Source organism: Vulpes lagopus, chromosome 23, assembly GCF_018345385.1.
Source record: "Vulpes lagopus strain Blue_001 chromosome 23, ASM1834538v1, whole genome shotgun sequence".
Taxonomy (NCBI): Eukaryota; Metazoa; Chordata; class Mammalia; order Carnivora; family Canidae; genus Vulpes; species Vulpes lagopus.
In genome coordinates, this window is record NC_054846.1 from 48286033 (window position 1) to 48308245 (window position 22213).

General features: G+C 53.8%; 1 protein-coding gene and 1 pseudogene across 3 annotated transcripts in view; both read left to right on the forward strand.

Annotated features, from left to right (window-relative positions):
• The window catches only part of RNF220 (ring finger protein 220), a 229035-nt gene that overhangs the window by 191210 nt on the left and 15612 nt on the right, over positions 1 to 22213 (forward strand). Inside the window, exons 2-6 of one of the 3 annotated variants that reach the window (XM_041738264.1) lie at positions 2519 to 2651; positions 10499 to 10544; positions 13930 to 14031; positions 18793 to 18835; positions 21999 to 22120. In XM_041738264.1, the coding sequence (XP_041594198.1) occupies positions 2519 to 2651; positions 10499 to 10544; positions 13930 to 14031; positions 18793 to 18835; positions 21999 to 22120 (446 nt within the window). Of the gene's footprint in view, positions 1 to 2518; positions 2652 to 10498; positions 10545 to 13929; positions 14032 to 18397; positions 18644 to 18792; positions 18836 to 21998; positions 22121 to 22213 lie in introns of those variants that run through there. The other 2 variants (XM_041738265.1, XM_041738266.1) reach the window with 2 other exon arrangements.
• On the forward strand, positions 21345 to 21477 carry LOC121481756 (annotated as a pseudogene).

A 22213-nucleotide genomic window follows, 5' to 3' on the forward strand; every position in this document is an offset into this window, starting at 1 on the left:
AATATAAGACCGGGGATCCCTGGGTGGCTCAGTGGTTTGGCACCTTCCTTTGGCCCAGGGCATGTTCCTGGAGTCCTGGTATTGAGTCCTGCGTCGGGCTCCCGGCATGGAGCCTGCTTCTCCCTCTGCCTGTGCCTCTGCCTCTCTCTCTCTCTATGTCTATCATAAATAAATAAATAAATAAATAAATCTTTAATAAATAAATAAATAAATAAATAAATAAATAAATAAAATAGAAGACCTCCAGGTCAATTTGACTTTTAGAAAAACAATGATAACTTTTAGCATAAGTACGTACCATGCAATATTTGGGACATACTTATACTTAAAAAGTATTTGTCGCTTACCTGAAATTCAAACATAACCAAGTGGGGATCCCTGGGTGGCGCAGCGGTTTGGCGCCTGCCTTTGGCCCAGGGCGCGGTCCTGGAGACCCAGGATCGAATCCCACGTTGGGCTCCCAGTGCATGGAGCCTGCTTCTCCCTCTGCCTGTGTCTCTGCCTCTCTCTCTCTCTCTGTGTGACTATCATAAATAAGTAAAAAGAAAAATAAAAAAAACAAATGTAACCGAGTAACTTTATTTTTTAATATTGTATTTATTTATTTGAGAGAAAGAGAGAGAGAGAAAGCACAGAGGGAGAGGGAGAAACAGATTCCCTCCTGAGCAGAGAGCCCAACATAGGGCTCGATTCCAGGACTCTGAGATCATGACCCAAGCCGAAGGCAGATGCTGAACCAACTGAGCCACCCAGGTGCCGCATAATATATTTAATCTGAGCATCTTATATTTAATCTGGCAACCCAACTCAACCACCTCCGTCATTACTGGCAGGGCCTTTATCTCCCTGAAAGCTAATTGTGACCCTCCCTGGGCAAAAGTGGGAAGAAGAAGCAGGGAGGAAAAGTTTGGCTAAAGCTAAAGAAGTCTTTCTACAGTCAGCGTTTACATGGATAGGCAAGGATGTTTCTGAACGAATAGGCCTCTTCAGCCCCACGCCTTAAGCAGAGGGTAGAGGAGCAGTGGGTAGAAAGAGTAACAAAGGAGAGGGTTTAGGGTCCCCCAAGAGGTAAGCAACCTTCAGCCTCCTTTCTAGAATAGTATGCTCTGGATACCATCAGCGATAGAGACAGTGACAGAATTGGGACAGAGTTTAGGTTCCCAGCTGGCCCCCAAGCCAGCACAATACCCACTTGTATTCCCATACAATTTGAAGGGTATTTTAGAGGGGGAAACCCAAAATCTGTTAGGCTTACAAGAGGCCAATAAGGTTATCCATGTGAGAGGTAGTGAGACCCAAACGGGAAGAGTATAGATTCCAGGAATACTGAGGAAGCAGAACAGACAGGATCTGGTAGTTAAATGAACGTGGGAGGGACAGTAGGCAAGGGCAAGGGCTTCGGGGGAGGCAAAGTTTCCAGGCCTGGGTGACTGGGTGAGTGCTGGTGTCATTTACTAAGACGGGTGGTGCTACCGGGGGAGCAGTTTTGCAAGGGGTGAGGAAACTGAAGGGGGATTCCTGGGTGGCTCAGCGGTTTAGCGCCTGCCTTTGGCCCAGGGCGTGATCCTGGAGTCCCCAGATCGAGTCCCGCGTCGGGCTCCCGGAATGGAGCCTGCTTCTCCCTCTGCCTGTGTCTCTGCCCCTCTCTCTCTATCATGAATAAATAAATAAATCTTTAAAAAAAAAAAAAAAAAGAAAGAAACTGAAGAATTTGTTTTTGGCTCATCGAGTTTCAGATTCTTGGGGGACATGCAGGCACTGATGTCCATTAGGCGCTTGGTCCAGGGGCCGAGAGAATCAGGGAGGGATCTGGGGCAGAGACACAGATTATGGAGTCTACAGGGCACAGATGGGAGTTAGGGCCACAGAAGGAAGATCGTCCTGCATGCAGAATAGGGAAAGAAGAGGCTCCGAGCAGAGTCCTGGGAAGGTGAGGAACTGCTCGAGAACACTACCCCCAAAAGTCACATGGGTCCTTTTTGCTCCTTCCCACTCTACTGTGAGGGCCTCGAGGGCAGGAACTAGATCCGATTGTATTCTGTGGTCCCACAGTTCTGCACTGGGGCTGATTCAGAGGAGACCCCAGACAACGTTTGTTGAATGACTGCAGGAATGAATCCCCTTTCTCCCTCTTTTCTTCCTTCTCCATATTTGGAGAATATGAAAGCCAGTGAAGAAAGGAGAGACAGAGGGGGCACTGGATATTCTGGGTGATGGTATGATTAAACCAAGACCTTCACTAACCTGTATGAAATGAAGCGATCCAGGTTGGATTGCACGGAGCATTCACTGTGTCCCGATAGATTTCCCAGAGGAGCAGACAGCTGAGGAGGTGGCAGTTGGGGCCCCGAGCCACAAAGTAGAGTGAATGGTCAGGGTCTCCAAGACCCTCGGGCTCAACCCTCCTCTAGGCCAGGAAGCCCTGGGACGCAGCAGGCTTGGATTGCAGGATCGGGACGCTGGGTTTCCATCCACAGACTTAGCCCAGCTTATCTGTCTCTTCTTCTTCCCTCCCCAGGTAAGAAAAAGGCAGCAGCATTGTTTGACAGCCAGGCCCCTATTTGCCCCATCTGCCAGGTCCTGCTAAGGCCAAGTGAGTTGCAGGAGCATATGGAGCAAGAACTGGAACAGCTGGCCCAGCTGCCTGCCAGGTAAGCCACCCGAGGGGGGAGCCTGCCTGCCAGAGGATTCCGCTCAGGGTTCTAGACACCAGGCCCCAGGAACGGCCGCCTGGCCCACCCCCCAGTCTCTAGGTAGAAGGCAAGGCCCCCCTGTTACTCTCCTCTACTCTCCTTTCAGTCCTCGGATCCACCAGCTGAATGGCAATGCCTTTTCCCTTCTTGATGTATTTTCGGAGATTGGGAAGAGAGTGGTCCCCTCTTCAGGCCTCAGCCTCAAAAGGGCACAAGATGAGCTGGAAAGGGATGAGCCACTGCCCTACGGGCCTTGCACGGCCGTGCTAAGCCTCAGGGTAGGGTAACAGAAGCAGGGACCGGGCCTGGCAGCCTGACCAGAGAAGTGCGGCCTCGTGCTGCCATCCAGGGAAGTAAGCCCTACCTTCTCTGTGAATCTCAGGGTCTGAAAGGTGACAACGATCAAGGATGTGCTCAGGCGTGTCCCCTAACCCCCTGCTCTCCCCTACCTTCTTCCTCCCTGCCTGAAGGACCAGGTGAAGCCTCTCAGAGGGTCTTATAGAGGAGCCAGGTTATCAAAGGAACAGAGCAAGGGTGTGACAAATTTCCCCAAAATCTTAGTGATTTAAAGCAGCCATTTCACTGTACTCGTGGAATCTGTGGGTTCAGGAATTCAGACAGGCTTGTGTCTGCTCTGGGATCCTGGGGCCCCAGCTAGGAAGACTCAATGGCTGGGAACCAGGGTCATCTGGAGCCCTCTTCACTCACTTGTCTGATGACTGATTCTGGCTGTCCGCTGGGACCTCAGCTGTGGCTGTGACCGAAGTACCTACACTTGGTTTCTCCAGGAGGCCTGAGGTCTCTCCTAGCTGGGCAGTCTCCGGGTGGTTGCACATTCTCTACATGACAGCTTAGGGCACTAAAGCAAACGGTCCAGCCGACCAGATGGATTCTGGATCACCTTTTACAAAAGTCTAGCCTCAAAAGTCACTTAAAGCCACTTCTGCTGTTCTCTATTGGTCGAGGCAATATCAGTCCAGCCGGACTGAAGGGAAGCAGACACACACCCCACCTCTTGATGGGAGGGTGGCAAGGTCGTATGATAGGAGAACATGTGGGATAGGAGACATGGTTGCAGCCACATCTGGGACATTTGTCTGCCAGAGGGGGACAGCCTGCACCACCACTCCCAGCTCCACCCCATCCCTTGTTCAATCCAAGTCATCAGACTTGACTGATCTTCCTTCTACCTTCTCACCTAATCCCCCTTGCGGGGTGCAGAGACCCGAAGGTGAACCAGAACTGGTCCCACCCCAGAAGCTCCCTGCGTGGGAGTAAGGGGGGTGCAGCCACAGAAACTGTGAGGGGTAGAGGCTGCTCTATGGGAAGAACTATGGGGCGTGGAGAAAGCACCAACCCTAGCACAGAGCAGAGGAGGCCTCCTAGGGGAGGGGCAGCCTGAGCTGAGTTTTAAAGGAAGAAGTATTAGTTATCTATTGCTGTGTTACAAATTATCCTCAAACCTAGTGGCTTGAAACAACAAACATTTATTATCTACAGTGTCTATGGACCATCAATTCAGGAACAGCTTAGTTGGGTAGCTGTGGGTCGTCGTGGCTTCTGGCTCAGTCTCTCGTGAGGCTGCAGTTCAGGTGTCAGCCAAGGCTGCAGTCGTCTGGTTTGATGCAGGGACTTTGGGAGCCATTCCCAAGAAGGCTCCTCCACACGTGGGTGTCTCCAGAGGACAGCTTGAGTTTCCCGAGGACATGGCTGCTGACTTCCCACAGAGGAAGTGATCCCAGAGAGAGGACAGGGAGGAAGCCACAATGCCTTACATGATCTAGTCTCAGAAGTCATACACTATTGCTTCCAGTGTATTCTATTCCCTTTATTAGAAGCAAGTCACCAAGTCCAGCCCCGACCCCAGAGAGGAGAACTAAAGTCTATTAACTCTCCTTCTTAACAGGAGGAATATCAAAGAATTTGTGAGAATACTTAAAACTACCACAGCAAACTGTACAAATGATAAAAATAATAATCCGGTTTGAAAACTTGCTGTATGCCAAGTACTTTACATGCCATTAATCTATGTAACCTTCCCAACAACCATCTAGGGTTGTTGGTGATAATAACTCCATTTTACAGATGGGGAAACTGAGGAACAGAGGGGCTAGGTGACTTTTCTAAGGTTGCACAGCCTGTAAAGTGGTAAGGATAAGATTCCAATCCAAGCGCTCTGACTGTAGTGCCATGCTTTTATGCTTTTTAACCAATTCCCAGCATACACACACACAGCCCTGAACCCCCAAACCTACACACCTGGGACTAGCCTAGAACCAGCAGAGCGTGAGAAATGCCCTTCGGCAGCTGAGGCGGTGCCGTCTGGAGGGTCTCCGAGTAATTTGCTTCCCGCAGAGGGACTTCCCCTGAGTAAGAACAGAGCATAGAGACAGAGGTACGTGGGGGGACCTGCGGCGCCCTGTAAAAGCCGGGGACCCCTAAGGATCTGGCAAATGGGGGCCCAAGCTCTCTCTTGCGGCCTCGTCAGGGGCGGCCCCACCCCTGCACCGCCCGGGGCATCACATCTACCTGCAGACGCGCCCCGCACCCACACCCCCAACCCGCCCCTACGCTTTTTCGGGGCACCCCCTCCCCCCCCCCGGCCGTCTCCCCACCCCCCACGCCCTCCCCCCGCCCCTCCCGGCCGCGCCCTGCGTCCCCCACCTCTGTGCCCCTCACGTGCGGGCCCGGCGCTGCACCCCTAACCCCTGGCACGCCCCGCCACCCGGTGTCTGACAGCCGGACAGCGGGATCTGCACAGCAAGTGAAATTCCCGTCGGATCGATAAAGCCGAAGCGCTGGCGGCGACCGGTCGATGGTTTTATCTGTCTCGGCCCCGCCGCGCCCGGCGCGCTGACAGTCCGACCGGCCGGCAAAGGCGTTCAAGGGCAGCCGCGCCCCCGCGCCCCCGCGCCCCCGCGCCCCCGCGCCCCCGCGCCCCCGCGCCCGCGCCCCCCTGCACCCCGCCCCGCCCTGCGGGCCGGACCGGCCGCCGCCGCCCTCGTGATTTATCTGGATTTTTAATTGGAAAAAATTTGCGAATTAATTGATTTCAGGAACTTGCCAATTAACATTGTAATTGGGTGCGTGATAAATTCCCGAGGAGCGTGTCAGCTCCCTCCGGGCGGGACGGCCTGGCCCCGCCGCCCTTGCCCCGCCCCTGCCGGGCCTCGGAGGGGGGAGGCGGGGAGGGGGGCCGCCCCTGGGCTCCCGGGCTCCTCCGTCCTCCCTCCCAGCCACCGGCTCCCGGAGCTGAACGGGACCTCCAACCGGCCATTTCACAGATGGGGAAACTGAGTCCTGCAGGAGGGCGGAGCTTGCGTGTGCCTGGGCGTCCCCCACCCACGGCAGGCGGCCGGAGCCCTCCTCCCGGGCTCTCCAATCTCTCCTTTCCCTCCCGCCTCCTGGCCCTTCTCTTCTCTCCCGCGGCCCCCTTCCTTCTCTTACCCCGCCTTTGCCTCTCTTCCCCCACCCCTGCGGGCTGGGGAGTCTGTGGGTGCTGCTGCAGGGGCCTCTCCACCACCTGGGACGCCGCCCTCCCCCCGAAGTTCTTCAGAATGGGCCTGGTTGTTATGTGTGCCTCTGGCCTCCCTTAGCACAGAGCGGCAACCTCCCCCCACCCCCCACCCCCTGACCAACACCATCCCCCCACCCAGCAGGCTGTTACTTCAGACACACCTGAGGGCTCACCCAGAGAAGCAGGGACCTCTCTCACTCCCAAACGAAAGCTGGCTGGTTTTCACAGACTGGCAAACGTGTACATGACATACAGGCACATGCACACCCCCACATTCCAACACACGTAGATAGGCACACACATGCACCCTGAAAGAACCGCTTCCCACCCGTGCTCATTCCCACAGGTACATGGGCGCACAGACACCTACAAGGAGAAGACCCAAAACTCCTGCTGACAAGGCACTTACTTAGACTTTTCAAAGTACTTTTATTTTTTATGTTTTTAAGATTTTATTTATTTATTCATGAGAGATTGAGAGAGAGAGGCAGAGTCACAGGCAGAGGGAGAAGCAGGCTCCGTGTAGGGAGCCCGATGTGGGACTCGATCCCAGGACCCCAGGATCACGACCCTGGCGAAAGGCAGACGCTCAACCGCTGAGCCACCCAGACGCCCCTCAAAGAAAGTACTTTTACACTTGGGATAAGAGGCTGTGCCCACGCAGGCTCCTTCACCCCAGCCTCCCCTTTCTCAGTCCTGTCTAGGAGCACAAACGGACCCCAGGACTCAGCTAGTTAGAACAAGGAGGGCAAAGTTAGACTAAGGGCAGACTGTAGGGGGCTCCCAGGGCTGGAGGGTTGTCCTGGATGCAGTGGGGGTGTTAGAAGATTGCTGAGCCGCCAAGAAACTTGACCAGATTGCAGACCTGTAGGAGAATCACTCCGGAGGCCAGCGTGGAGCGTGAATCGGGGAGAGAAGCAGGAAGGCAAGTGAGGAGGTTGGGCAGGGCCGAGGGACAGATGACGAACTGACCCACTGACCTGGGACAATGGCGGTGGCAATGGGAACAGGGAAGAGGGAATGATGAGAGACTGGTGGAGGAAGAAGCAGGAAGAGGTAGCTGATTACTCACAGGGTACTCACTAGGAAGCGCTTCCCGACCTGGGTGACCTGAAGGCTGATGGTGGCAGAGAAGCAAGTTTCCAAGGAAAGGAGGAGACAATGGACAGGGCTCTGCTAAGCCTAAAATGTCTCTGGGATGGTGATGGGGTGGAGACTGGATGTGTGCAAAGGCCTGAGCCCAGGGACCTCTTCTGGGAGGCTTCTGGCCTCTAGGATGGGAAGCCAGCTCTCTGGTCAGTGCTTTCAAAGTGCTGAGAGGAGCCACAGGGAGGCTGGGTGACTCTAGAAAGGCGGGGTATGGAGATGGCAGTGCCCCCACCCCCACTTAAGCCTTATTTAAGGCCGGCCTCGGTGTTTGGTTGGGTAATGAACTAGATAAACAATTCCCCAAATAGATTAAAACGAAGTGTAACTTACAAAGGCGGCTGGTGATGATGGTTTATTCCCGGGCAGCACACCATTTCTTTATTTCCAAGGATAATTCAGTGTAAATCACCTTAATTAAAAGTGTCAGCCCAGCCCATGAATATTGTACTTAGGAACGCGTTTCCTGGGTCCCAGTTATAATTTAAAACCCATGGATCACTAGGCAGCGAGTGACTGAAAAGGGAGGAAATCGTTGGGGGCGGGCTGTGGAAACAGGGAGGGATGGAAAGCAGAGGAGTGGATGGGCTGGGCAGGAGCCATCTGCCTGTAGCTCTGGGGCTCGGACCTCTCCTTCCCGAGGCAGGCTTTTCACTAGCCTCCTGTGCCTGGGGCACCAAGCACACTTGGGGTGATTGGAAGAAAGGGGGGGCACTTGCGCACAGAGAGGGAAGGAGCCTGAGGCAGTACCAGTCCAACCTGAGGGAAAGGGAAGAGAATTGGCAAAAGGGAGAGGCTGGATGTTCTCCCCCTAGATGTCCTCATTTCTGCTCACCAGCAGAGGAAACTAAAGCCCAGAGTCAGTGGGATGCTCCCCAAAGTGGAGAGAGCAAAAGAACTCCAAGCTCCGTCCTCCATCCTAAGCCCCTGAGTATCTTTAGAGAAGCAGTGTGAGCAATAGAAAAGCAGGGCTTCGGACTTGGTGCGGCAGGAACTCAAATCCCAAACCCTACATGGACTGTGTCAACAGAGAGGTGTCATTTACCTCTGTTAGGCAACTTTGTAAAGTTTTTGGTGAAGCTCAAAACCAGAACACATATAAAGTCCCTGGCCCACAGCTGCCCACAGCTGCCAGACCCATCACATGTGGTGGGCATGATCGTGGTTCACCCTTTCCTTTTCTGTCCCAACCTGATCCTGTTCAGACAAAGCTCAGACCTCAGGCCAGGGAGTCCAGTGAGAACATTGTCACAAGGTAGATGCTTCATTTCTGTACCTGTCCAGACACAGGTGTAGTGGGATGTCCGTCCTTGTGGACTGCAGGGATGCTAAAAGGAATCAAGTCACCAACTAGTTGCTCCTCGAGGGCACCCAGTTTCCTCTCTGTGTCCCCATTGCCTAGATCAGGGCCTGGCAGGGCACAGGAATACAGGAACTGTTCAGGAACCAAATGGAACTGAATAGAAACCTGGTCTGGCTGTCCTCCCCAGTGTGTGATGGCCACACTGTGTGATCAGACAGGTGGACAGCTCTGTTTTTACACTCAGACCTTGGCCTCAACCCTGCTGCTCAGCCTGGTGGCCCCTGCACTGTGATGCGTGTGTCTGTGTGGGTGTGTGTCCATATGTGTCTGCATGTGTGGACGCCTGAGTATCTGGCTGTGTTTCAGTGCATGTGGGTATCTGTATCTATGCATGCATTTATGTGGATGTTGGGGCCTGAGCAGCTCTTCACCCACATCTGGGTGACCGTTGTGAACGTGTCTTTATTTACAACACGTTTGAGCCTCTGGCTGTGACCACATGTGTCAGAGTGACTGTTGACAGAATTATGGACCATGGGTATGTATTTGCCTTTACACCAGGGTTCCTCAACCTCAGCACCCTTGACATTTGGGGCCAGATAATTCTTCGTTGTGAGGGGCTACCCCATACATGGTAGGATGGCTAATATCCCCTATCCACCAGGTGCCAGTAGCAAACTCCCTGCCCCCGGTCGTAACGATCAGAAAGGTCTCCAGTGGCCACAGGTCCCCTGGGCTACAACGACTGCTTTATCTGAATCTGCCTAAAAGCCTTTGCTCACATACTAGGTGTGTCTGTGTCTGCCTCTGTGGGTGCTCCCTATGCATTTGCCCTGTGACTCCGTGGGTGCTCCGTGCATCCTGCCTTGGGTGTGTCGATGTGTCTTTTGTGCCTTACGGGTCTCTCTGTGGGTATGCCCGGCCTGCAGGGCTCGTCTGTGCAGGGGCCTGTGTGAACGGGCTGTGTCTGCCTCCTGCATGGCTCAGCCAGTGCCTCTGTGTGCACGTATCTGTATGTGTGTGTGAGTGCACATGCGTGAATGTGTGAGCACAGATGTGGTGAGCACAGTGGGGGCAGCAGGGAGGGAGGGACAGGAACAGGGATATTAATGTTTCTGAAGTGGATCTGATTTGATACGTCTTGTTCCATTGTCAGCATCTGTTTAGCAGGGATTTGTAATACTTTGTGGCTCTGGATCACTCATGCTTAGCGCGGGATGTGGCCTTGCATACCAATTTTGTTATTAAACACAGTCCTCGCCTCCCCCACAGCCCATCCATCACCTCCCGCCCCCGCCCCCGCCTGCTCCGAGCCGCCCACCATATTTCAGGGCCCAGCTCCAGCCCGCCTGCCGTGCCCGATGCCGGAGGGCCTGGAGCTGACAAATTGAATCAGGGGGAGATCATTCCTGGCCTAACGCAGTTTGCAGCATGTTGGAGGGAGAATTGACAAGAGCCATGTCAGCTCCATCACCCCAATCCCATAGGAGCTAAGAGCAGGCTGGGGACAGGAGGTGGAGGGAAGGGGGCATCCAGGACAAGCAAAATCCTCAGGGCTGATACCAGGAGTCAGGTAAAGCCCCCTACTCAGCGCACGAGGGAGCCCTCCATGCCTAGTGTCTCCGTCCCCTTCCCAGAGGCCAGCTCTGGCCACTGGTCACTGATGGAGGCTGAGCTAGTCAGGGCCAGCAGGGGTTGAATGGCCTTGGTGGAGCTTGGCTGAACGGGACTGGGCTAACCTGGCTGTGCCTTCTCTTTTTGGGGTCTTCTTGCTATTCTTCTCTTGCATGCCCTGGGCAGCAAGTGGGATGGTCACCCTGTTCTCTTCTTTCTTGGCAGCAAGAATTCCCTTCTGAAGGATGCCATGGCTCCAGGCACCCCCAAGGTAGGTGGACAATTGTGTTTTCCTCCTACGCATCCTAACCTAGGCCTAGATTCCCCTTGAGGAAAAGGAGCTCTTCCTGGACCCCCCACCCCCAGCTGTCTCCAGGGTTTGATCATCAGCCTGAGGCTTAGGGCTGCCCTGTGTGCTTGAGAGTGTGTGCGTGTGCGTGTGCATGTGTGTGTGTAGTCTGAGTGTGAGCCAGAGTATGTTCATCTGACTTCTTCCCCTTCCAGTCAGGACAGGGGGCAAAGCTAAGAATGATCTGGGGGCAAGGGGAACTCAGACACCAAGACCCAAAGGAGGAAAGGGAGCTGTAACACGTAAAGAAAAATATGGAAGAGCAGGTCAAGACACATAGGGCACAGGCCTTAGAAGCCAGACTGTGGTGTGTGGGTGTGCGTGTGTGTGTGCACTTTGTCCTGAGGGCAGCAGGGAGACAGGGAGGATGTTGGGCTTCTCTGGGGAGATAGTCTGCCCCCTCTAAACAGATACTATGGGAGAGAGGTTTGAGAGCATCAGATGGAGAAAGGAAAAATGAAGGGCATGTAGCTGGCTAGAAGGAGGAGCCAGAGAGGTCTTAGCACAATGACACATGATTTGTACCAAGCACTCCCATAGATGGCCACAGAGGAAGATGGTACTGCTTCCCCGAAGGTGGTGATTTTGAGGGAGTGGGGACCTGGGGAGGAGAACTAAACCCTACTGAGTGTCCCCTTCCTCACCCTCCGTAAGGCAATATCCTTTCTTAAAAGTTCTCACATGACTTGCAAAGGCAGGAATCTCTGGCCCTTTTTCCAGGGAGTGAGAAGTGAGTGTTAAAGCTTCAGAAATGGATGGAATCAATCAGGAGGAGAGCCCAGAGAAATCAGAGCAAAAGCCAAGAAGAGATTCTGGGGACCCCTGCACTGGGAAGTCAAGATAAGGCACAGGTACCAGGAAAGGGGCAGAGGAGAAACAGTCACAAGTTAGGAAGGGCACAGGAGAGCATGGTGCCCTAGGGGAGACTCCTAGGGCAGAAAAGTTCTAAAACCTATGGAGTGGCCAGCAGTCAGAGAGAGAAAGTCTGGAGAAGGGGATCACTGTATTGAGAAGCCTGGAAGGCACTGGTGACATCTGAGAGGGCAGCTTGGAGGAAAGGAGCCAGAGGGATAATATTACCTCCAGGGGTTGGCCCAAGTCTCCTGGAGGCCTTAGTAAGGGTGAGTGGATTTTGCACCTTCACTCAGGACATCACTCAACACAGAAAGCTGGACAGAGGAGGGGCAGAGACAGATGCAGGCCCTGCCCAAGGAAGCAAAGCCCTCCCGCCCCAAAGAAAAAAGGTGGAGGCTGCCGCACAGCTGTGGACCTTACAGGTTGGGGAGCCACACTCGGAGGTTGGCCCGGCCCCAAAGCATTCGGTGCATGTGGTCAAGCTGCCAGGTCAGCCACCATAGCTGCTGACACCTGACACCTGAGCACGTCTGTCAGGACTAGGGAGTGGACCCCAGTGAGGCCTGTGCTCGAAGGATAAACACAGATACAACCCACGTCCATACCTAGTCCCGTGCAAATGCAGGTGCACGCATGCTGAGGTCAGAATACTGACACAGGAGGTCTTAAAACATGCGTGGATCTTGCAACTACCGACACAGGCATGTGGATAATCAGACTCCCAGGCAAGGGCCCCCAACCGCTCCTAGATTCATGCTCATGCCCCCGAAGCTGACCATCTCAGGGTCTGTCCCCCTGCCTGTAGCTGAGGCTTTAGGGAAGCAGGTCATGGGTGGAAGAGGCGTGAGGCAGAAGGTTCAAGCCAGAGACTGAGAGGACAGGGAGGAGGAGGGAGGGAGGAGGAGGAGAGGGCGAGGGGGCCTTAGACAAGATTGATGGCCTCATTGCCATTAAGAAAAAAATTAGCCGGTGGCGGCTATCATATTAAAGGGTGAAGAAGCCGTGAATTATTTTCTTAAAGATCTTATCGCTTACAATGATAATTTTACCTTCCAAAAGGCCACTTTTAATGAGGCGAAGAGCCAGGCAAAAAGTCATGATTTAATGCCGGGATTTTTTTTTCAAAACACATTTTACTGCTTTTTGGTCCATGTTTAAAAAGCGCCAGTGACCTTTTTTTATTCTGCTTGCCCCAGGTATAATGCTGGGGCCTCCCAGGGCTTCTAACCTAGAGAGAATGAGAGAGAGAGAGAAAGCACACAAGAGCGAGCTCTCTCATGGTGGGGGGGCAGGGACCCCACATTGTTTCCCCTCCTCAGCGTCCTCCCTGGGACCAGCGGAGAGGGACCTTGCCTGGAAGCCCACCTCACTGTGCCCTGGGCCTGGCGGGGTGAAGAAAGGGCTCCAAGTTGCAGGCCCTTCCCAGCTCTTGCCTCCACCTGCTCCCTGCTCCGGGGGAGAGGCTGAGTCAGGGAGCCCTGCCAGACCAGCAGCTGCCCCTCCCCTCCCAGGGCCCTTGCCTGAGGATGTGCAAGCTTGGCCACCGCATGCGGGTCACATCCTAAGGCTCGGTCGGAGATGAAGGATAAATGGCTGCTCCATCTTTCCCAAATTGCTTTCTTTGGGCTGTCACTGGCGATTTGGCATGGTTTCTAGGCTGGGGAGGCCTCCTAGGGAATTGTACGCTTCCGGCTCAGGGCTGTGCAGGCTGGAGAGGATGGGGGAAGGAAGTGGGGATTGCTTTCAGGCCTCCAGGCCCCCCGTTTGCAGCTGAACAGGCCTTGGCAAGAGCCAGCAAGTGCAGGCTGAACGTGCCATGTGGTATTTAGAATTGTGGCGCTCGCACACAATGTAAAGCAGACAGTTTATTAATCTAAACTGCAGGCGCATGTAGGAGAGGCCGCGCAGGATTGACGTGGGGGGGTTAGTTCCGCCGGGGTTCTTACTGGGGTCACTGCCGCAGCGTGGGGATAAATGGACCCAGCGTACATCCCGAGCTGCATGCGGGAAACTCATACATACTATTTAATTTACTGTCTCCCTAGCAGGGCTGCCGCCAGTCTGTATTAGGGGCAGGCAGGGCAGTGGGTATGTGGCCTTACTCCCCAGCCCTTCAGGGGGGTCCCAGAGTCTCTGTCTGCTAAGGGAGAACAAAGCCCACCGGGAGGGGGCAGGGAGTCCTGCCTCCCATGGGGCAGAGGTCACAGGGGGTCTGAGAGGTTTTGACACTCTTGGGAGGTCCCTACCCATTCCTAGAATCAAGCCATCCTCTCCCATGGCCACACCGCCAGGGCCCCAGAGACTGCCTCCCGAGGCGCAAGAGTGGTGGAGGACATGCCCTCTGCCTTCCTCTTTGCCCCTCTCCCCAAAGCTCCGTTGGACTGGAAACTCTAGGGGGCTGGACTGCAGGTCTCATTTGGCCTGAGGAGACATGTCCTCTTTCTTCTTCCAGTCCCTGTTGTTGTCTGCTTCCATCAAGAGAGAAGGAGAGTCTCCAACAGCGTCACCACACTCCTCTGCCACCGACGACCTGCACCACTCAGACAGATACCAGGTGAGGGAGGGGTGGGTGGGCAGCAGAGGGAAGCTCACACGCTGAAAGCTTAGAGGGGCTTACCTGGTGCTAACTCGTCCCTTCCTCATGGCGGGTGTGTGTGTGTAGAGAAACCTGAGCTGTACTTAGTTCTCTCTGGGTCCCCCAAGTGAAACCAGACACAGGTGTCAGGGAATGGGCCTCAACGGACGGGTTTTAAGGAGTGATGCCAAGGTCACCTGGGTTCGGGCGGCCTCTGAGCACCTCTGAAGCACCCATTCATCAAGAGAGATCCTATGTGGTTTGGTTTCATGAGGGACCCAGAGACATAGTCCTAAATCCCCCGAAGACTTCAGACTTCAAGACCAGGATCCTTTGAGCAAATAACTACTCAATCTGGCCAGACCTTGGTATCAGACCCAGAGAGAGAAACAGGCAGACAGGAAGGGAGTAATCACACAATCCTAAAAGATCATAGCAAGAGGGGGCCTACGGGTAACATCCTAGCTCTATATGGATCTCCTCTGTGATAGGAAAGGGAAAGAACTCCCCCAGGAGCTTCTGAGGAGAGGCAAAGTCCTGCCCTTGGGAGCCTTGGTCAGATGGAAGAAAACAGGGCCCTGCTCCAAGAAACATTTGTCTAAATGGCAGTGGGGCTTCTCAGGGACCCCAGTGTGAAAGGAGAAAACAGCTCTGACTTGGAAACCCTAGTCTGACATGCAAAGACAAGGCAGCAGGGCCCATAATCCTAGATAGGAGGCCTGGATCACTGCTGGCACACAGGAAGCCTCTGTTGGAATCAGAGGTGTTCTCCTTGGACCCCCCGTCCTCCCAACTGATACAGCCTGACATCATTGTGCAGAGTTTAGAGAAGGGAGTGGACAGCAGCCTCCACGGGCACCTCCTGTGCTGGATGCCTCTATAGGGGACCCAAACTCTACATGGGACCCAAAGCCCTAGCCCTGGGGAGGGAGCCCCACCCTCGTAGACCTTGGTTCAAGAGAGGCAGCCCAGTCCAGCCCCTGGGGAACACAGCTCTCACCCAGACAACCCTAGTATAAGTGGAGAAATGACCCAACCTAATCTCCCTAATCTGACAGGGAGACAAGGCTCTGTACCAGAGAGTTCCACTCCAAAGGGATGGACAGAGCCCTGCCCTTAGGGGTCATCCTGCCTCCCTGTCTACTTCAGTCATGGCGTTCAGCCTCAGCACCCGCCGAACTAGGAAAAGAACTGCCATCAGGCATAGGCATGGCACTAAGGTCTTCTGTGATTTAGGTTCAATCCGTATTTCCAGCTTCTATCCCTAATACTGCCCTCCGTGAGTCCTGTGGGCTATCCTCACAGAATTTTTTTTTAATTTTTTATTTTATTTTATTTTTTTATTTTTTTCTTTATTTATTTATGATAGTCATCACAGAGAGAGAGAGAGAGAGAGAGAGGCAGAGACACAGGCAGAGGGAGAAGCAGGCTCCATGCAGGGAGCCTGACGTGGGACTTGATCCCGGGTCTCCAGGATCAGGCCCTGGTCCAAAGGCAGGCACTAAACCGCTGAGCCACCCAGGCTGCCCCGCATCACATTTCTATTTACCCTTCAAAATCCTACCCAAAACCTGTCTCCCCTAGGAAGCCTTTCTGGATTAGCTAGCTACCCTCTTCTCATGACCCCGGTATGTCCCTATGATTGCTCTTATCATCCTATATTGATCACCTATTTAGCTATATTTCCTTTATTCACTGACGTATAACAAGCCATCCCAAAATGTAGTGGCTTAACACAATTTATTATTTCTCATGAATTTATTGGTTGACTGGGCCTTTGTTCATTCATGCAGTTCATTCAGCTGGAGGACTGACTACTAGGCTGAAAAGCCTCGCATTCTGGGAGATCAGGGTGCCTTGGTTCTCTTTCATGTGGCCTCCTATCCTCCAGTAGATCAGATCAGCTTCTTTACTTGGCAGCCTCAGGGCAGTGTCACACCAAGAGGGTGAAGGCCGAAACTGCAAAGCCTCTTGAGGCCCAGACGCTGGAACTCACACATCACTTGGCAAAACAAGTCGCAAAGCTAACCCATAATCAAGGGATGAGGAAATGCAGCTCTTGACAGAAGGAGCTGCACAGAAGTGTGGCCACATTTAATCTATCACAGTGAGCGTGACTGTTTCACGACACTGGGAGTTTCTCCAAGGCAAGGACCTTGTCTCATCCTTCTTTACTCCCTTCCTGTACTCAAACGTGCTTAGCCCAGTGTTCTTGTCTTCAAGGGGTTAGATTTGCAAATAAATAATTATAGCCCAGTATTTTAAGTGCTATGACAGTTATAAATAAGTTTCTGGGACCACACAGTGTAAAGAGGGGCAAATCAGAGCAAGCTTCATGGAGGAGGTAACAACTGAACAGGGCTTCAGAGGACAAGTAGGAGTTCACTTTGGTGGACAAAGAAGAAAATATGTCATTTCAGGGCAATCCTGTGTGCAAAGGACATTGAGGTGTAACACAGAAGGATGTATTTGGGGACCTGCTGGCAGTTCAGTTTTGTTAGTGTGTAAAACACACAGGGAATTGGTAAGGGGTGAAGCTGAAAGTAGTACCCCAGGGGCTAGCTGGGTATCCCAACCCCTGATCTTTGTACAATGCCTGGCATGTACTAGTTGATCGGTTAAGTTTGATTTTTTTTTTTTTTTAAATCATCAAACTAGATTTTGAAAGTGGAGGTAGTGGTTCCTGGTTTGGATTCCCATTTACTTAGCTTCTGCTGGGTTACCTAACCCCCTTAACCATGACCTCATTTTACCTTCATAGCAACTGTGCATGCTAGGATTCACTGCCCCCAATTCACTGCTAAGGAAACAGGCCTACAGAGGGGATACGGCTTTTTTGGGAACATGTAAATTAGGAGTAACAGAGTCAGAATTTGAACTGGAATCTGTCTGGCCCTGAATCCTAGATTGTTTCCCAGCTCTGCACCGGGCTCAAGGGCTTCCCTCATAAACACCCTTCTCCCCTTCCCACTGGTATCTCTTGCAATGCTTAGACCCTGTGCTGGGTGACTAGATAGAGATGACCCTACCCCCAGTAGAAGGGACACACATGCAAACAATCACAATATTCAAGACCAGAGGGAAGCCAGGGATGGGGAAAACTCCGGGGAGTTTTCAACCTTTGGGGAAAAGCGAAGCCTTCCCGGAGTCCTAAAGGGATGAACAACCATTTACCCAGCAGGGAAGATGGAGGCATGGAGGATAATCAAGTCCAGAGCCCAGAGCGTGGAGTGCTCAAAGAACTACAGTTAGCTCTGCAAAGCTGAGTGTCAAGATGGCAAAGGGACAGAGCAAAACTGGTAGAAGGAGTCTGAAGAAAAAAAGCAGGTCACATAAGGCCCGTGTGCCATGCTGCAGATCTTCTAGGTGGAGAATCACTGAAGGATTTAACCAAGTTGCGGGGAAGGAGACGGGGTCAATCTTGCACAATACAAAGATCACATTGTGTGCAGCCTGAGGGATGGGTCGCAGGGAGAGAAACCGAAGGCCAGAAAGCCAGATGAGAGACAAATTCTGAGAGCTCAGGGACTACGAACTAGAGCAGTAACATTCAAGACAGCTGCAGCCACTGAGGCAGCACGATACGCAAGCCTTGTGGGGGGCCCTGGGGTCACCTGGCTGACCCACACGTGGCCCCACCCCTGGAGCCGTCAGCGCCCCATAAAAATTTGTAGGAGCTACAACGAAGAGAGCGATGGAAGTCCTCTAACGGGGGAGAGAAAGATAATTTTGCTTAGGCCTGGAACGAGGAGTCGGAGCTGCACAGAGGTGGAGAGGAGAACTTTTAGGAGACCTTTCAAGCTGGGCTGTCCCGCATCTGCGGCCGGATTGAAGGAGGGTGGGGCCGGCGGGTGCCCCCCCACTCTCTGCGGTTGGAGGGACGCGGAGCCCCCTGGCGGGGGGGGGGGGGGGCGCCAAGGCGCGCGGTGCGGGTGAACCCTCCAGAGGCTGTCCCACGGCCTCTAACAGTCCCCTCGCACCCGCAGAGAGGCCAGGGTCAGGACACACGGTGGGATCGCCCGGAGCCACCCGGGACCCAGGCGCCCCCTCTCCCCCTTGCAGAGCGCTGGCCGCGCGGAGGCGGGGTCCTGGCCGGGGTCCGACGCAAGGCTCTGGGCCGGAAGAGGCCCGCGCGGGCAGGGGGCGCGGGGGTGGCTGGGAAGACCCCGCGGCAGGTGAACCTCGGGCCGGTAGGCTTGGCGGACGGTGGGAGGGGCCTCAAGGCGGCCCCAGCCGGTTGCTACCGGAGTACGAGCAGCTGTTTCCTGGTCCCGGTCCGGCCGCCGTGCCCCCACCCCCACCCCCCGTGAACTTTCACCCCGGCGCGCGACGGCAGCGGGTCACGTGATCAGGGCCAACATGGCCGCCACCGCCGGTGGGAGCTGAAGTGCCGCCGCCGCCGGGCAGCCGGGGGGAATCCGCCCGCATCGCCGCCCTCGCCGGCCGGGCGGCCTCAGGGCCCAGAGCGCCAGAGACCGGGGTTGGGGCGGCACCGTGCGGCGGCCACGGGGTCCCGTTAGAGCATCCCCCGGCGGCTATGCCGAGGGCCCGGAGCGGCCGGCGGAGCAGGGGGGCCGGCGGGAGGGAGGAAGTAGGTTTGTTTACGGGCTGTTTGGGGCGGGGCAGGCGGGGCCCGGGGTCTAGTGCTGGGGCGGGGGTCCAGGGCTCCAGGCCGCGCCTGACGCTATTTTTTTTTTCTTTTTTCTTTTTTTTCCGCTTCTGCTCGGGATCTTCTCCCAGACCTTCCTGCGAGTGCGAGCCAACCGGCAGACCCGACTGAATGGTGAGTCTTGCCCGGCCCCTCCCACCGCCCCACCCCCGGCCTCCTCCCTCCCTCGCTGCGAGCGGCTCCAGGCTCGCCTGGGGCTCCTCGACATTGGGGCCCTTTGGCTCGGTCGCAGTCACCGCGCCTGAGAACGTGCTAACCGCGGCGGCCGCCCTCAGTTTCCCCGTCTGTCTAATGGAGGTTATGGTTCCAGCTCTTGCCCACGCCTCTCTAAAGGCCTTCAAGAACCCTGGCGGGCAATAAGTACCAGAGAATGAGGAACAAGCTACACAATTCCACTCGGGAGCCCAGCTTTGAATTTGCAGACTGCTGGGACCTCACTGTACAAGCCGGCAGGGCGCTGGAAATGTTTTTCTTCCAGTTTTTAATCAGTGCCCAGTAGCGTGAATACAGCCTCTCTGCTGAGACTTGACAATGCAGGGAGATCTGGAGTTCCCACGGCAACAGGAACTAACTCGTCCCAGGGCTCTTTGAGTTATCAGTCGGCCCACATTTCACAAAGGTGATCAGCGTGGGCCCCACAGCTCTTAGAGGCCTTCTCTGAAAGCAGTCGTGTATGCACTACCTGGTGCCCCCCCCCCGCCCGTTTTGGATTCAAACCTCTGGAGCATTACTATTTGCTGAACACAATTGGATGATCCTAGTTTTTTGTGCTGAGTAGGGTGTGGTACATCTGGGTGCCGGCTGCAAGGGGCTGAAGGTCTCTGGGCCAGCTGGTAAGTGAGTGAGGCTGTGGACAGTCACCATCCCCAGGTCCTGCCACTTGGTTTCTGCTGCCTGGCCCAGCCCTGATCCGGGAAGGGGAAAGCTTTCCTATGGGCTGACACCATGTTAAGCGTTATCATTATAAGGCCACTGAGAAGAAAGTAGGAACACATTTTGTAGATAAGGAAACTGAGGTTGGAAGAAGGTGAAGGTGATTTGTTTAGAATCACATAGCTGGGATAGTGAACCATGATTTAGACTGAAGTTTACCTCCACAGCCTGTGCTTCTGTACCCATGTCATGCTACCTCCTTAAGCAAACACAGACCTTTCCCTACCTGTGCTTTAGTAAGCTTAGTTCAGGACTTCCAAGATGAATGGCAAGTTAAACCAAACCGACCTTGCTTATCTGAGACTTCAGGTGGTGTCCAACCCATGAGGGTGCCTTCCTGGGGTTATAAGGGACCTCCTGTCCTGAGTGGCTTGGGCAAGAACAGGGTCCAGTATCATGCTCTCCTTGGCAGTTCTGTAAAATTGATTTGTTTATTCAGTCACCAGCGTCTATCATAGGCCCTTTGAATTGGCACACTGCTCCACATGGTCTTCGAGAACCGTCAAAGTCCCTTGCCATTCTGATGTTTAGCATCCCTTCCCCATCCCAGCACGGGCTGCAGGGTGCCAAAGTGGCTCAAGCCTGAAATTCCAAGGGTTAGGATGGTCAAGGTGGAGGGATCTAGATCTTTGTCTACAAACCCAAAGAGATCACTAGAACATAGTCCCCTCTCCTGTAGTGAGAACACAGGAAATTGAAGATAAGGGCCAGGCTACAGACCAAGATTTCTCAAACTCCATGCCACCTCTGGTGGGGTGATGGTTTTCCTATTGATTTGGGTCTTTCTAGAGCTACTATTCTGGAGTTGGAGTAGCTCCCTGCCTCTCAGACTCAACAGGAAAGAGGTAGGTCCCCACGTGCACATTCTTACTGCCCTAGCACACTCAGGGATCAGTCTTTGTTGCTGCTCTCAAGTCAGTGGGGGGAACTGGGGAGACCTCTTAGGACAGGAGAGCATTTTAACCTATGGAGGGAGGCCTGATTTCTTATCCTGCCTTTGCCACTTTTTAGCTACTCGAACAAGTGTCTTGTTCTCTCTAAGCCTTGAGTTTCTTCTGTTAAAATGGATAATGCAACCTTGCTTTCAGGTTGAACATAGAATTAAACAAGCTAACCGTGTAAGGTATTTAATGCTGAGTCTGATACACAGCTGAAGTTCTAAATTGTAACATCAGCTTTCATCTGTGTTCCCCTCCCTAAACAGCATTCATGCGGCCAGTATCCTTGAGAAAGTTTCTCCTGGCCCTACAGTGGGGAACCCTTTTCTCCCTGGCTGGTTCCCCCCCACACACCCCCATCAGTCTGATCTCAGAGTGCCTAGCTCTGCTCTTGATAGTGCATGAGGAAGGTGGCAGTCCCTTGTTTTGACCCCTTCCTGCTTCAGTGACAGGAGGGCTGCGGAGAGGGATTAGTGAGCTAATTAGAAATGATTGCATCTCTCAGCATTAATTAGCAGTGCTGTGGGCTTACAGTGTGCACTTTGGAATTGAGCCCCCTGCGGGACAGCATGGCAGGCAGCCGTCTGCCTCGGGGGCCTGCCAGCCCCCTGCACTGATTAGAAATGATGGAACAGGTTTGGGTAGGCACAATTCAGGCTGTCTTCTCAAGGTAGCCTGGGCTCTCTGATTCAGATCCTCTATACCTTTATGACTGGTCTCAGTCTTCTCTTCTGTAAAATGGGACCAGTGGAGTGCTTACTTTGGCAGCACATACACTAAAATTGGAATGATACCAAAAAAAAAAAAAAAAAAGGAACGATACAGAAATTAGTGTGGCCCTTGCACAAGGATGATATGCAAATTCATAAAGCGTTCCATAAAAATTAACAAGGGACCAGTGGACATGAGATAAAATCTTCCTGAGGAATTCTAGGTAGGATACTAAGGGCTGTGCCTCAAGGCTCTTGGCCCAAGAACAAAAGGGATTTTAGGTGAGGAGTGAACAGCAGGCCAAATTGGCCCCCCGGGGGGACCTTGGGTTCTAGCCAAAAGATGTTCTTTATGGGAGCCCATGGTCTTCTGGGCTGATACCTAGCAACTTGGAGTGTCTTTGCTCATTGGACCTACTGAGCACTGCTGGTAGGGAGGTATGGGTTGAACTTGAGCCAGCTGTGGCCAAAAAGTGGACACTTTGCTGCCCTAGCACCCATCTCCTCCTCAGGTGCTCTTGGCAAGGCCCAGTCCCCAAAGGAGCAGAAGGTGCTGCATAATGGGGGTCAGATCAGGCACTGAACAAAAGGGCTAATGGCTGCCAAGAGGTCAGGATGTGTCAGCTCCACTGGGACCCTGGGAGCTACAGTGACCGTCTGCCTGTTCTGTGCTTTGTTTTCGGTTTCTCCATGCAGCTCGGATTGGGAAAATGAAACGGAGGAAGCAAGATGAAGGGCAGGTATGTCCCCTGTGCAACCGCCCCCTGGCAGGATCGGAGCAGGAGATGAGTAGGCATGTGGAGCATTGCCTTTCTAAGGTAGAGGGGCTATCACTACCTACCTCTTCTCCCCTCCCTCCCTCCCTTCCCCTGACACTAGCTGCTGGCTGCCCCCAGGTTTATGGGCTATGT